Here is a 15,656-nt window from a genome sequence, read left to right as displayed (position 1 = left end):
CGAGTCTGTACATGCGTCAAATAGTTCCCATTTATATTTCATATCGAACTAAATGATTTACTTACACTGCAGAATACAAAGTGGCTGTTTAACTTTATCTTAGACGCCGCTTTAACTGCTTTAGTTATTATACCCTTGCAGAGGGTATTATAATTTTGGTCAAAAGTGTGCAACGCAGTGAAGGAGGCATCTCCGACCCTATAAAGTATATATATTCTTGATCAGGATCACCTCCTGAGTTGATATAGCCATGTCCGTCTGTCTGTTTCTACGCGAACTAGTCTCTCAGTTTTAAAGATATCGAATTGAAACATTGCACCCTTCTTTCCTTTGCACGCAGTATATAAGTCGGAACGGCCGGGATCGGCCGACTATATCCTATAGCTGCCATATAACTGAACGATCGGAAATGCCATAACTTTGGTGTTTGTAAAGTTAGGAATTTGGGATTTTCTATTGGATTTATATTTGGCCAATCAATCTGACCTACCAAATTTTATAAGGATCGGCCGACTATATCCTATAGCTGCCATATAACTGAACGATTGGAAATGCCATAACCTTGGTATTTTTAATGTTAAGAAGTTGGGATTTTTTATGAGTATTAAGAATGCATCATATGAATAATTTTGGAGAATATAATTTACAAAGTATTCTGCAAGGGTATATCAACTTCAGCTCCGCCCGAAGTTAGCTTTCCTTTCTTGTTTTTGTGTGTTTTTTGTAGACATTTTTAAGCAACAATTTATATTCTTAGATCGTTTTGGAATCACCAAAAATGGGAAAAAGTTTATAAATTATTAAAATAATATACTAAGTAATAGAAGATTTAATAAATTAATTAGTTATGGAGATTCCTTAGCTAATATATGTTTGCATTGCTGCAAACCGAACACCATTGATGCTGAAGAATTGTACATCAAATGTGGGCGAACCATTTGCAGTGAATTCAAATTTAAAATCTATAAAATCGCAAATAAATATATTATTTGCCTTAAGCCTAGTATCCTGATCGACGAAAACCGTACGCCAGTCATGAGAGAGAGCGAGAGGCAAACAGCTGGCGTTCACTTTTCGTCGGGCCTTTTTTTCACGTCGGTCTCCTGATCGACGAAAAAAATACCAGAAAATTCCATAGCGTTGCCAGTCTGCGGAAATAAACTTTGGGTGAACCCTAGCGAAAAGATTAAAAAATTTAATCTTTTGGCGTGCGCTTCTCACTGAACATTATAAGAAATGGAGAAAAAACTCAAAAAACTCACAAAAGTCGATTGCAGGTGTTTACATGTGAGGACAAAATAACATTAATACTATCTGGGGTGCCTCTTGTCAAAGCAAAATGTTTTTTAAGTCCAGAATGTACGAAAAAACACAATAAAAGTGCAGCTATGAACTTTAAATTAGCAAATAATTATCAGTATATTAAAAAAAAACAACTGTTAAATTTAAATTGTATTGTTTTTTAATTTCTTTGTACAGCGGCAGACTTGTCTTGCCAAGGTATTTGATACGATATTTGAATTTTAACTGCATGTCAACAAACCCAGCTGATTGACAGTACGACCATAGCACGCTTAAATCTGATGAACTCTCAAACTTTTGGTCACACTGGAAAGATTAAAGTTTTTACGCTAGCGTAATCGTTTGTCGATCTGGATACTAGGCTTAAAGCGATTTTGATTTTTATAAAATTTTAAGTTTATATCCTTGAAGAAACGTCCTTTAAGCCGATGAACTGTGAATTGAGATATTCTCCAAAGTCGATTTTTCAAATGCATTTTTGACCTCCAATATGCTTAAATTTTCATATATATATATTTTTTTTTTTAATATTTTTGCATCTAAAAGTTTTTAATTACGTGTATAAATAGCAAGAAAATCAAAAAATAACAACAGCCTCAATGTTCCACTTTCCACCATTCCGCCATCGACGCTAATTTGACGCACATCCATATTTGAACGCGCGCCAACCCAAGGGACAGATGGCCACACCAAAAAACTCAGAATCAACCCTGGAATCCCGATACCAAGTTATCGGCCAGGAACGGGTATAAAACGAGGCACCCAGACCAGAATTGGTCAGTCGTTCTCCGGCGGTCGATCGAAACATAGGGTAAGAAACTATATAGAGGTTTCATTTGCTCTGCCCGCGCTCTCGAGTGACTTTGCCTGTGATGCCACGTAGGGGAAAAACGGAAAAAAGAGAGTTTTTGAGATGTCATGTTATTATCTGAACGATAAGTGCCTTCATTTAGAAGGTCAAAACCATCCCTCATTTGTTTTAAAAGCTCGGATGGTGCAATAGCATTAACAACGTTCTAGTCATTCTCAACACATTGATCCCATGGCTTACAGTGTTTGAAAACACCTGTTTCGCCAATTTAACACTCATTTTTTGAAAATTATTTGGATCAATGTGCTTATCCGATAACTTTGGTGCCAAACGAGATACACCGCATGCGTCAATGTTGTAGAACTCTTCAATTACCTTCCAAGACGCCACACTTTTAGATGAAATTTCATCAAATTTCAGTGGGTCTGATGGTAATGAGATATCTCTGTTCAAGAAATTATTTCTAATACTCTTAAACAAATGAACAAAATCATAAATATATTCTGGCGGACTAGATAGTAAGGAATCCAATTTTGTAAATGCTAGACCATTTACTGAGCCTTGATCGCCAACTATAGCTGTTACCTTAAGGCCAATTGATACGCAACAATCAACGGCTCTTTTAAGGATTTTTGCATAGTGGTCGCCTCGAATGAAATTATTTACAAAAAATACGCCCAAAACATATTTCCAAGGTTTAACCTGGCCGCGTATCATCACGGCCAGCATACCCTCAGCTGGAGATGAATATTGGTCATTTTCAGAATAACCTCTCCCAAGTCTGTAAATCCAACCACTTGGTCAGACTTTGGGACATATTCAAGTCCTGACTTGATCGACATTTCGTCGAAGAGAATTGTGCAATTCCTATCGGACTGATTCATTTTGTTTACAAATTCTTTTAGTATAACAATATGATCTCCGGTAAAGCCAGGCTTAAATTCCTTTAAGGGCAACCATCTTCTTAAAGATGCCTCTGATGGCATATTGAAGCCCAAATTTAATCTTAAATTATTGTATGCCTTCGGGCTGTGCATATAAATTTGCAACAAGAGCCGTTTTTCCGAATCGGTGCAATGAATTCCCTTTTTCTTTGAAATGATGCTCTGGAATGTTATGACATTTTCATTCATTCCTGCGGCATTTTCTTTGCTCTGAATTTTACTTCCGCACAAATTGGAGCATTCTAAAAATTTGCTTTTTAAAATTTCAAAATCTTCAAATGAAGTTAAAAGTTTAAGGCGACCAGCGCTTTCGACTTCCTCTGCAAATTTTTTTTTTTTTCTAGCTCCAATATTTGTGAAAGCAAAGAATTCATTTTCGCCTGCAACATTGATGATTTTACTTGGAACATAATTGTTTCCAAAATTAAATCATAGTTGCGGCTTTCTAATGCGTCGTTTTTGTTACAAACGGCCAAATTTCTTTTAGAAAGAGCATAATTTTGCATTTCTAAAACAGAATTGCATTGCTCTACAATATTTATTTGAATTAATATTTCGTTTGATCGATTTGCTTTAGAAATTTCTTTTTTTAACGAAATATTAAGGGATCTTAAACAATGTTGGTCCTTTAACAACTTCTTGTTTTTGTTTTAAAGACTTTGTCATTGAACTAGCTTTTCTCCAAGAAAAGCTAGGAGAGCTCAATCCTTTTGGTTTACATTTGGTGTAAACAGGAGAGCTCAATCCTTTCTCTAATACATTTGTAAATGCAGGAGAGCTCAATCCTTGTGATTCCAAATTATTTGGAGAGCTCAATCCTTTTTTTAATACATTTATAGATAGAGGAGAGCTCAATCCTTTGGATTCAAAATAATTAGGAGAGCTCAATCCATCTTCTAAAATATTTAATTTATTAAGCGACAAGCCTTAAGTTACTTGTGTTGACTTATTTTCCAATTTAATTTTAAAATGAGGTTGGTGCTTCTCGCACAACAAAACAACATCTTTTTCATTATTGTGAATTTTTTTCAGTTCAAAGAATTCTCTAACTGATACTACATTAAGGCCTATTAGGCCTATAGCACTTCGACAAGCCTTAATTGCACACATAGCATTTTTACTTTTTTGCCAAGGGCTGAACATGGGTTCATGCACTGGCTTATAACCTAAATAATAATAAAAAAATTAGTAATCTTACATAAATATAAATAAATATAATTAGATAACTTAAATTAAAATCTAAAAAATGGAATAAATACTCACCCAACATTTCGGTCGGAACACTTCCCTTCCTCAGAGTTCCACCTGAGAAGCATTCCGACCTGAAGTGTGCTTGGCACACCCGAGCTCGCTTGGCTGCGTAGCTCAATTTGAGGTTTTCCAACCATTTCATCCTGTTTCCCTCCTTTGGGAAACAAAAGGCATTAATATGCCCCACACAGTTGTCCACTATGCACTGCTTTATACTGAAAATAAATAAAAGAATAAATAAATAATTACAAAAAATAAATAATAAATGAAGTATATAAGTAATTTAAAAAATAATAATAACAACTAAATTCTGTTTGTATTTGAAGTACAACAAAAATTTAATTTTCTTCAAATTTTGTTCTGTCATTGAATTCGCGCACAACGAAATGTAAACACGAAGACAAAAACTGAGAACAAACTTCACACACATACAAAGAAAAGAAGGCAGCTATTTTTCGGGAAGCGCTACTTACACATTTTCCGAGTCCATTTTCCAGTGACTTCGGTAATTTTTTGCTGTTGAAAATAGAAATAAGAAATATTTGATTAATACTAATTTACTATTTCTAATTATATTTGAATAAAATTATTTTTCACTTATCTTTTTTCCGAACTCGCTGCAACAAAATTTTTTTCAATTGTCAATGTCTCAGCTGAAGGCAAAGAAATTGAACGCTATTTATTCAATTCAATGTCCACATTCCACATGGGACTGAATTGAACGTCTACATTTCTTATGAGACTGAATTCAACGTATACATTTCTTATGGGACTGAATTCAACGTCCACATTTCAGATGGGACTGAATTTAACGTCCACATCTCAGACGGCAGAAAATATAGGAGAGAAAATCTGTTATTTGGCATGTTATTCTTTTTCTCTCATGTTAAATTTTAACATTAAATTTAAAGAGAATAACATGCCAAATAACAGATTTTCTCTCCTATATTTTCGAGTTATTTTATTTCGTCGTCGGCAAAACACGAGAGAACCATTAAGACATCGTGTATGGCTGAGCGAGACGTCGAACCTCGAAGGCAGAACGAACAACTGGTTCATACTGAAAATCTGCTTGGCGGTTCGAAGTGTGGTGAATGCATTGAAAGTAAACAAACTGATGTTCTGCAGAGAAATCATTAAAAGAATAAGAATTAATAAGGATTCCGAATTACCATCGATTTATATGCAACCCCTGGGCTACATTTTCCCAAAAATCAAAATTTTTTACAAATTAAGCCATATATAAACACATTTTTTGAATTTTATTTATGAAACAACGTTGCTAAGTGTTATTTGGGTTCTTTAAAGTGTTGATTGCGTTCTTTAAAAGTACTAAAATATCATAAATCTATCAAAATAAAACCAAATTTTTTGAATTCAACCCCTACTTGCTGTACTCTTCAATCGCACGCAGCTCTTACGGCGGTTGCATCCTATTCCTGGTCCCTCGCACATGTTCGAACAGCTAAATTTTCCCCACACCGTTCAAACACGGGCGTCGAGAAATCCACGAGAAATCATTTAAAAGGTCAAAACCATCGCCCATTTGTTTTAAAAGCTCGGATATTGCAATAGCATTAACAGAACTTTCTAAGGTTCCAGTCATTCTCAACACATTGATCCCATGGCTTACAGTGTTTGAAAACACCTGTGTCGCCAATTTAACACTCATTTTTTGAAAATTATTTGGATCAATGTGCTTATCCGATAACTTTGGTGCCAAATGAGATACACCGCATGCGTCAATGTTGTAGAACTCTTCAATTACCTTCCAAGAAATTATTTCTAATACTCTTGAACAAATGAACAAAATCATAAATATATTCTGGCCTCGGACTAGATAGTAAGGAATCCAATTTTGTAAATGCTGGACAATTCATTGCGCCTTGATCGCCAACTATAGCTGTTACCTTAAGGCCAATTGATACACAACAATCAACGGCTCTTTGAAGGATTTTTCCATAGTGGTCGCCTTGAATAAAGTTATTTACAAAAAAGACGGCCAAAACATATTTCCAAGGCTTTACCTGGCCGCGTGTCATCACGGCCATCATGACCTCTGCTGGAGATGAATATTGGTCATTTCCAGAATAACCATCTCCCAAGTCTACAAATCCAACCACTTTGGGACATATTCAAGTCCTGACTTGATCGACATTTCATCGAAGAGAATTGTGCAATTCCTATCGGACTGATTCATTTTGTTTACAAATTCTTTTAGTATAACAATATGATCTCCGGTAAAGCCAGGCTTAAATTCCTTTAAGGGCAACCATCTTCTTAAAGATGCCTCTGATGGCATATTGAAGCCCAAATTTAACCTTAAATTATTGTATGCCTTCGGGCTGTGCATATCAATTTGCAAAAATATCCGTTTTTCTGAATCGGTGCAATGAATTCCCTTTTTCTTTGAAATGATGCTCTGGAATGTTATGACAAATTGGAGCATTCTAAAAATTTGCTTTTTAAAATTTCAAAATCTTCAAATGAAGTTAAAAGTTTAAGACGACCAGCGCTTTCGACTTCCTCTGCAAATTTTTTATTTTTTTCTTCTAGCTCCAATATTTGTGAAAGCAATGAATTCTCTTTCACCTGCAACATTGATGATTTTTCTTGGAACAGCATTGTTTCCAAAATTAAATCATAATTGCGGCTTTCTAATGCGTCGTTTTTGTTACAAACGGCCAAAGAGCATCATTTTGCATTTCTAAAACCGAATTGCATTGCTCCAATTCAATATTTTTTTGAAATAATATTTCGTTTGAGCGATTTTCTTTAGAAATGTCTTTTTTTATCGAAATATTGAGGGATCTTAAACAATGTTGTCCCTTTAACAACTTCTTGTTTTTGTCTTTTAAAACTTTAGTATTTAGTTTTAAAGACTTTATAATTGAATTAGTTTTTCTCCAAGAAATGCTAGGAGAGCTCAATCCTTGTGGTTTACATTTAGTGTAAACAGGAGAGCTCAATCCTTAGGATTCCAAAATAGGAGGAGAGCTCAATCCTTTCTCTGGTACATTTATAGATACAGGAGAGCTCAATCCTCTGTATTCTAAATAATTAGGAGCGCTCAATCCATCTTCTAAAATATTTAATTTATTAAGGCTTGTCGAATTGTCTTGTGTTGAATTCTGATTTAACTTAATTTTAAATTCTGTTTGGTGCTGCTCACACAACAAAATATTTTCTGTTTCATTTTTATAAACTTTTTTTGTTTCAAAGAATTTCCTAACGGATTCAATATTTAGCCCTATTAGGGTTTCACCAATACGACAAGCCCTAATTCCACACATTAACTGCTTAGTTTTTTGCCAAGGGCTGAACATTGGTTCATGCACTGGCGTATAACCTAATTAATAATAATAAAAAAAAAGATTAGTAAACTTACATAAATTAAATATAATTTTATAACTTAACTTAATAACTAAAAAATTAAATAAACACTCACCCAACATTTGGGTCGGAACCTTAATATAAGGTTTTCCAACCATTTAGATTTGTTTCCCTCCCTCGGGAAAGAAAAGGCATTTATATGCCCCGCACAAAAAAAAATAAATAAATAAATACAAAAAATAAATAAAAAAATAATTATATAAGTAATTAAAAAATAATAATAAGAACTAAATTCTTTTTGTATTCTTCAAATTTTTTTTCTATTATTGAATTCGCGCGCATTGAAATGCAAACACGAAGACAAAAACTGACAACAAGCGTCACACACATACATACAAACAAAACAAAGCACTTATTTTTCTTCACCCTACTTACGTATTTTCCATTTTCCAGGTTTCTTCAGTAATTTTTTTGCCTTGAAAATGGCTTGGTATTATAGTAAGCTAAATAAAGAAATTGAAATTAATAAACTATATCAAATTATATATTAAAATACTATTTTTTTATACTTATCTTCTTTCTCAACTCGCTGCAACACACACATTCCACATGGGACTGAATTTAACGTCCACATTCCACATGGGCCTGAATTCAACGTCCACATTTCAGATTTGTCTCAATTTAATTCCATATGAAAGTAAAATTGTAAATTTTCTACGGATTAACTATAATATTAAGCTTGCAAAAATAAAATTTGTGTGACCAAAACAAATTTGTATAAAATTTTATTAAATTGTAAACATTTCAATAATACAAATGAAGTTAGCTTATCAGTGATATATTTTAAAAAAATACAAATATTTACATTTATTTAGATATACATTTTTACATTTTTATAGACTTAATTAAAATTATTTAAGACGAATCACGTGAAATATATACATGATTGTATATTCAGATATATTTTTTCATTTTATTTGCATAATTGTTTACAATTATAATTACATTAAAAACCAACATAAAACATACGTAAGATATTAAAAATTGTATAAAAATATTTCAAAATAATAAGTATTTAATCATTGTCTTTATTAATTAGTTAATTAAGCAATACATTTTAAAGGGACTTTTTTAATATTCTTTAAAAAAAGTCGGATTTTGCTTAATGGCAAAGCAGAATTCTACATTTATTTTTCACTCAATGGCTTTACAGACACGTTAACTAACCCAAAAATGAGGGGAAGGGAATAACATGCTAAACATTAGAGAAAACACAACTTTGTTATCGATATAACATGAGTGAAAGAGATTTGTGTTGAGAGCACGTTGTTGTATCATAGAGTAAGAAACTATATAGAGGTTTCATTTGCTCTGCCCGGGCCTCTGCCAAAGCTCTGCTTGGAGTTATGTTAGAAGCTAACTTTTTCTAACTTCGGTTTCTCACCACTTCTAACATGTGCGAAGCACAAGCAATAGTATGGAGAGTTCTGGCACCTATCCTTAGGAATAAGAGCGAGCAGTGCAGCAATAAGAATTCACCATGGGCATCGATTCAAGCTCGATTCGAACAAATGAAAAACTATTTTTTTCCGTTTTTCCCCTACGTGGCATCACTGGCAAAGTCACTCGAGAGCGCGGGCAGAGCAAATTAAACCTCGATGCCCATGGTGAATTCTTATTGCTGCACTGCTCGCTCTTATTCCTAAGGATAGGTGCGAGAACTCCCCATACTATCGCTTATCCCTTTGTTAAGCGCTTTAACCTGAAAGGGAAACCATAGTCCTCCACAATTTGTACATATTTTACTAGGACCCATCTTTATATTATTTAAATAGGTATCACGTGCTCCAGATCGTCTAATTTGTCCTTGTAGCTCTCTTTGTTTAATCTGTTCTTCGGAAGACAATCTAGCTCTCGCATCAATATTTCGCTGGGATTGTCTTTGAGACTCCGCTGCACGATTTTGTGAATTACTTCTATAGTTTATAACTCGAGCCTCATTCATTTGCCTGACCTGCTCTACCATTATGCGGGTTTGCTGTCGGGTCATTCTTCTTTGCGATGAATTTATCCTTTGCTGCTGGCTTCTCCTTGCATGATCACTCCTTGCCGTCCGATGGTATTCTGCATCTCGCTGACGGTAGTCATTTCTATAACAGGGACTTTGCCTTGCTCCCTGGTATTTCTCTCCTGTTCCATTATTCTATAATTCTCGAAAGAGCGCATCAGAGCGTGACGCGCAGCATCCTCTTCGCGTTCAGACTCTCTATAAGTCTGATCTTCCCTTCTTATGGCATGCTCCCTAGTATTTCTTTCCTGAGCCAATAACCTATATTCTTCCGAAGAACGCATTAAAGCGTGGCGCGCAGCATCAGTTTCGCGCTCGGACTCTCTATGGGTGGGGCTTTCTCTTTAAATGGCATGATCCACGGTATTCCGATTCTGCTCTCGAATTGCGAACCTACGATTTCGTCTGCATAAGGAATGAGCCTGTCCATCTTGCGAGCGTTCTTCTTCTCTGCCTTGCGCATCCGCTTCCCGAGCTTCTGCCAATCGTTGGGAATTTCGGGAACATACTTCATTTAAATTATCTCAATAAAAAGACTGACTTCGATTATTAATAGCGCGACGTCTTTGTTCCGCGGACGTGTTTCTTAGCCGCGGCATTTTGATAAAAATTCGTCCGAAATGTTTCTCAAATTTAAGATTTAGATTTTAAATATTAAAATTAGATAGATATATTATATAAATTCATATATATATATGATTATATATACGATATAGAAACTTATAAATATTACTGAAAAAAATGTGTAAAACTAATCTACAAGAAATATTAGGTTATGTCTACAAATGCAAATATTAAGCTAGATCACCTATCTTTTGAAGATGAAGAAGTTGATAAATCCAGATCCAATGCGGTTTCCAATGAAGTCTTGAAAAAGACTGACGAAAGCTTTAAATTGATTTTTTTCACACAAACACTTCACCACAAAACTAAACTCCAAGAAAAAGCTAAAATACGAGTATCGCAGCCCAATACCCCAACGTTTTTGTGAGAATCGAGGAGAACAGCACCTGCATCAACAAAAGTTCGATTAACATGGCCAAAAATCAGACAATTCCTTCAGGTTTAAAATACATGGCGCATACATAAAGCTTTTATGAGAATCGAGGAGGACAGCGCTGATAGAATCAAAACAAAATGTAAGAATGAGACAATTCCATCAGGTTTAAATAAAGCCTTTAAACGTATATATTAAAACCTTAAAAAATATATTACGATTGGAGCGAATCGAAAATTTTTTGGAATGTAGAATTTACAAATAAAACAACAGTGAGCGCTTTTTAAGCAGTTTTACTCTCTCTTTAAAAATGTGGTTGCCAGAGGTTGCTCCGATTTTTTATGACATTATGAGCAATTAGTTTGAAGAAAATATTTGAGTGTTAATAATCAAAATAAGATCTCAAGCGCTAGACTGACCTTTGCTTAGTTAACGCTTGTGGGCAATACAGTGGGCGTGGCACATTTGCATAACAATCTAAACTAGCTCCTGTAGGAAGCAAAGCTCGAGTAAAGAAAAAACTTGGCCAATCTATATATGTCCTAGAAGACATGAACGGTAAAGAGCTTGGTAATTTCCATACCAAGGATATTGGGTAATTTACACTGACACCTTTTTCAGTTTTGATTGTTAAGCCTAGTATCCAGATCGAAGAAAACCGTACGCCAGTCATGAGAGAGAGCGAGAGGCAAACAGCTGGCGTTCACTTTTCGTCGGGCCTTTTTTTCACGTCGGTCCCCTGATCGACGAAAAAAATACCAGAAAATTCTATAGCGTTGCCAGTCTGCGGAAATGAACTTTGGGTGAACCCTAGCGAAAAGATTAAAAAATTTAAAGCCTAGTATCCACTTCGACGTAAACCGTACGCCAGTCATGAGAGAGAGCGAGAGGCAAATAGCTGGCGTTCACTTTTCGTCGGGCCTTTTTTTCACGTCGGTCTCCTGATCGACGAAAAAAATACCAGAAAATTCCATAGCGTTGCCAGTCTGCGGAAAATAACTTTGGGTGAACCCTAGCGGAAAAGATTAAAAAATTTAATCTTTTGGCGTGCGCTTCTCAGTGAACATTATAAGAAATGGAGGGAAAAACTCAAAAAACTCACAAAAGTCGATTGCAGGTGTTTACATGTGATTACAAAATAACATTAATACTATCTGGGGTGCCTCTTGTCAGAGCAAAATGTTTTTTAGGTCCAGAATGTACATTTAACACAACAAAACTGCAGCTATGAACTTTTAATTAGCAAATAATTATCAGTAAATTAAAAAAAACAACTGTTAAATTTAAATTGTATTGTTTTTTAATTTCTTTGTACACCGGCAGACTTGTCTTGCCAAGGTATTTGATAATATCTTTTAAAGGCTCTTTCCCGCAAATGCGATATTTGAATTTTAACTGCTTGTCAACAAACCCAGCTGATTGACAGTACGACCGTAGCAGCTGGGTTTGTTGACAAACAAAAAAGCAAACAAAGTTAAATGAAACGAAAATGTCGAGTTCAAAAAACACAAGCTTGATTTTGGTTGTCAGCATGGCGGCATGTATTGTGGCATTAGAGGATGAGGAGAAAAGACAGCGGCCGAAATATTGGGTGAGCCCATATCTGCAGGAAAGGGCCCTTAAAGGCCGATATGCTGTTCAATAATGTATTAATATTCGTGCACTAAAAAATATTTTCTTATCATTTTAAAGTTTCAAAACTTGTTGCAGACTCCCTCAATGTTTTTCGAAAACTTTCACATGCCTCAGAAGAGTTTTAACACTATTTTTGGAATGGTGGAGCAGTACCTTATACCGAAACGGAACACTCGCCCAGATGCTATACCAATAAAAGCCAAGTTGGCCATCGTTTTAGAGTAATTAGATTTTAAATATTTAGTCTTAGATAACAATATATTTATATTTTGTATCCTTTTATTTAGATTTCTTGCCTCTGGAGACCTGCAACGCCACATTGGATCAACTTATCGGATCAGTAAGCAACATTTTGGAGTGATTCTCCTCCAGGTGCCTATTGCCATTTGGACTGCTTTGCGGGATGAATTCCCCAAGTGGACGACGGGGAATATGCTGATGTGGGTTAAAGACTTCGAAGACGAATGGAACTTTCCTAATTGTATTGGAGCAGTCGACGGAAAGCATGTGGCGATAAAAGGCCCGCCAAATAGCGGAAGCCTTTTTTACAATTATAAGGTAAGTACTTTTTAAATGCCAATAGAATTTAATAACAAAATCGTTTGTAATGAAGGGCTTTCATTCGATTGTGCTTATGGCAATCTGCAACGCTCACTATCGCTTCACCTACATTGATGTGGGGGCTTTTGGTAGCGAAGGAGACATGAATGCCTTCTCCCACAGCGCTCTTGGCAAACAGTTGCTCTTAGACCAGCTGCCCTTTCCGGAGGACAATGTTATAAACGGCCATCGAACCCCTTATTACATTGTTGGTAATGATGCATTCCCCCTTCATAAGCGCATCATGAAGCCGTATAGTGGCAAGGATCTGCATAGGGAGGAGCGGATTTTTAACTACAGGCTAAGTCGGGCTCGTCGTTGCATTGAGAACGCATTTGGGATTCTCAGCGCTAGGTGGATGGCTGTACAACGAACTTTGTTAAGCAATCCATGCAAAGCTCAAAAAATCATTGTAGCCTGTTGTGCCTTGCATAATTTTTTGATGCGGGAGAGTCCAGCAACTTACTCGATGCAGGAGATACCAAGCACTGTCCTGACCGACTTGCGGCCCTGCCGACGAGGTCGCCCACAAGACTTCAGTAAGGAGGTTCGAAACAACCTTATAGAATATTTAAACGGAAGTGCTGGAAGTGTACCTTGGCAAGACGAGTCTGCCGGTGTGCAAAGAAATTAAAAAAAAAATAAAAGTTATTTTGCAATGTTAAATATTTTTTATTTTTATTTTAACTGGCGTCTTTCTCCTCCCACAGAAGCCGGGTCATCTTCCTTTCCACTTCGGCAGCACGTTCCGGAGGAAGCGTGCTAAGAATCGATTCCCAGTAGGCAAACACCGGCCTTGGAGGAGTGGGAAGGGGAGCCTTTTGTTGCTGCTCCAGAAAGTTGCCCAGCATGTCGCACATTTTGGCTGCTGGTGTTTCCTCCACCTTTCGCTTCTTGGCGCTCCTTCTTCCTCCACCCTTTGAAAGTATAGAAATATTTCATAAGAAATTATATTATTTAATAGAAATTGGGCAACTTACATAGGAATACAGTTCCTTTTGGGCCTCAGTCAGCTCGACCTCCAGCTCCGCCTCCGCTTCCAAAAAGCCAGCTTCAACAGGGTCTTGAGTTTCCTCAATGGAGTAGTCCATTGCTTGTGCTCCGTCGCTCTCAGAAAACACAGAATGGGTTGTTCTGTTAAAAATAAATTATATTAGTATAATGTAAAAAAATTTTTGGCCAGAACCTACTGCCTCTGCGTGGATAAGTCCGGCAGGAAGCTCATGTAGGGGGCGAAATCCCACTCCGCAGCACCTGTTGGCTTCTCCAATGGGTCTCCTCCAGCACTTCCACTCTTTGGCTGCTTGCACTTGTGGTACTTGTAGCTGTCCCGTAGAGACTTCCACGCCAGCTTGCAACTATTATCTAAACATAAATATTGTGTATGTCCACGTTAACAAATATTTAATAATGTACAATTGTAACTTACCATCTTTGTCCATTTCCCAGGCTATTTCCTCCCACGATCTTTTTATAAATGTTGCATTAAAATGCTTTTTATTGGAGAGATCCCACAATTCTGGGCGCGACTCCACGTATCGAATTAATGCTTTTTTTTCTTCACTGCTGAACAACAACAACCGACTTTTACGAGTTTTCTGATGTTTTCCCTCCATTTTTTTAAATTTCTGATGAGAAGCGCACGCCGAAAGATTAAATTTTTTATTCTTTTTGCTAGGGTTCACCCAAAGTTCATTTCAGGTGGTTGGCAACGCGATGCAATTTTCTGGTATTTTTTTCGTCGAACTGGAGACCTAAGTCAAAAAAAAGCTTCACGAAAAGTGAACGCCAGCTGTTTGCCTCTCGCTCTCTCTCATGACTGGCGTTCGGTTTTCGTCGATCAGGATACTAGGCTTTAATCTTTTGGCGTGCGCTTCTCACTGAACATTATAAGAAATGGAGGGAAAAACTAAAAAAGCTCGCAAAAGTCGATTGCAGGAGTTTACAATTGAGGACAAAATGGCATTAATACTATCTAGGGTGCCTCTTGTCAGAGCAAAATGTTTCTTAGGTCAAAAATGTACGAAAAAACACAATAAAAGTGCGGCTATAAACTTCAAATTAGCAAATAATTATCAGTAAATTAAAAAAAAAACAACTGTTAAATTTAAATTGGTATTGTTTTTTTATTTTTTTGTACAGCGCAGTTTTGTCTTGCCAAGGTAGTTGATAATATATTTTAAAGGCGCTTTCCCGCAAATACGATATTTGAATTTTAACTGCTTGTCAACAAGTCCAGCTGACTGACAGTACGACCGTAGCACGCTTAATTCTGATGAACTCTCGAAATTTTGGTCACACTGGAAAGATTAAAGTTTTTACGCTAGCATACTCGTTTGTCGATCTGGGTACTAGGCTTTAGTCGCAGGGACCAAAAATCAAAACGGTGGCAGTGGGAGCCAGTGAAATTTTAAAACTCATTTTGGTACTCTAAGCAAATATTACCAGTCTGACAACGTGAAGATCAGATCTTGACAAAAATACCAGATTAACAACAGAAATACCAGAACGAAAATCCCGCCTATGGATTTTGGACGTACTAAGTACACTTCATTAGCGCTGTTTCCGGCTGCATCTTTCTCTTTTCTGGAAACTTTTCCCGAAGGCAGTCGTTCGCTCTTGAAAAACGTGCTAACCCTTTTTTAAAAGTAATTAGTATTTTTATAAGTGAATAGTGTCATATTTTTTGGTAAGCTTATTAGGACCCAAAGTCGG

General features: G+C 36.2%; 1 protein-coding gene across 1 annotated transcript; it reads left to right on the top strand.

Moving 5' to 3' along the window:
* Positions 1 to 2,101: 2,101 nt before the first annotated feature.
* Positions 2,102 to 13,575, top strand: LOC123037247 (putative nuclease HARBI1). The gene is made up of 4 exons (XM_044457122.1): positions 2,102 to 2,113; positions 12,417 to 12,562; positions 12,629 to 12,899; positions 12,955 to 13,575. The coding sequence occupies exons 2-4, from the start codon at positions 12,426 to 12,428 to the stop codon at positions 13,573 to 13,575; spliced, it is 1,029 nt and encodes a 342-aa protein (XP_044313057.1). The 5' UTR covers positions 2,102 to 2,113; positions 12,417 to 12,425.
* Positions 13,576 to 15,656: the final 2,081 nt, after the last annotated feature.

This window comes from Drosophila rhopaloa, unplaced genomic scaffold, assembly GCF_018152115.1.
Source record: "Drosophila rhopaloa isolate 14029-0021.01 unplaced genomic scaffold, ASM1815211v1 contig_155, whole genome shotgun sequence".
Lineage (NCBI taxonomy): Eukaryota > Metazoa > Arthropoda > Insecta > Diptera > Drosophilidae > Drosophila > Drosophila rhopaloa.
This window is presented reverse-complemented; position numbering and strand designations above follow the sequence as displayed.

What these genes read in the sequence shown, in the direction of transcription:
- LOC123037247 (XM_044457122.1), top strand. Translation starts at nt 12,426, where the DNA reads ATGTTTTTCGAAAACTTTCACATGCCTCAGAAGAGTTTTAACACTATT. An exon ending in AAGTTGGCCATCGTTTTAGA is followed by an intron (nt 12,563 to 12,628) that starts GTAATTAGATTT and finishes CCTTTTATTTAG; the next exon opens with ATTTCTTGCCTCTGGAGACC. An exon ending in GCCTTTTTTACAATTATAAG is followed by an intron (nt 12,900 to 12,954) that starts GTAAGTACTTTT and finishes TTTGTAATGAAG; the next exon opens with GGCTTTCATTCGATTGTGCT.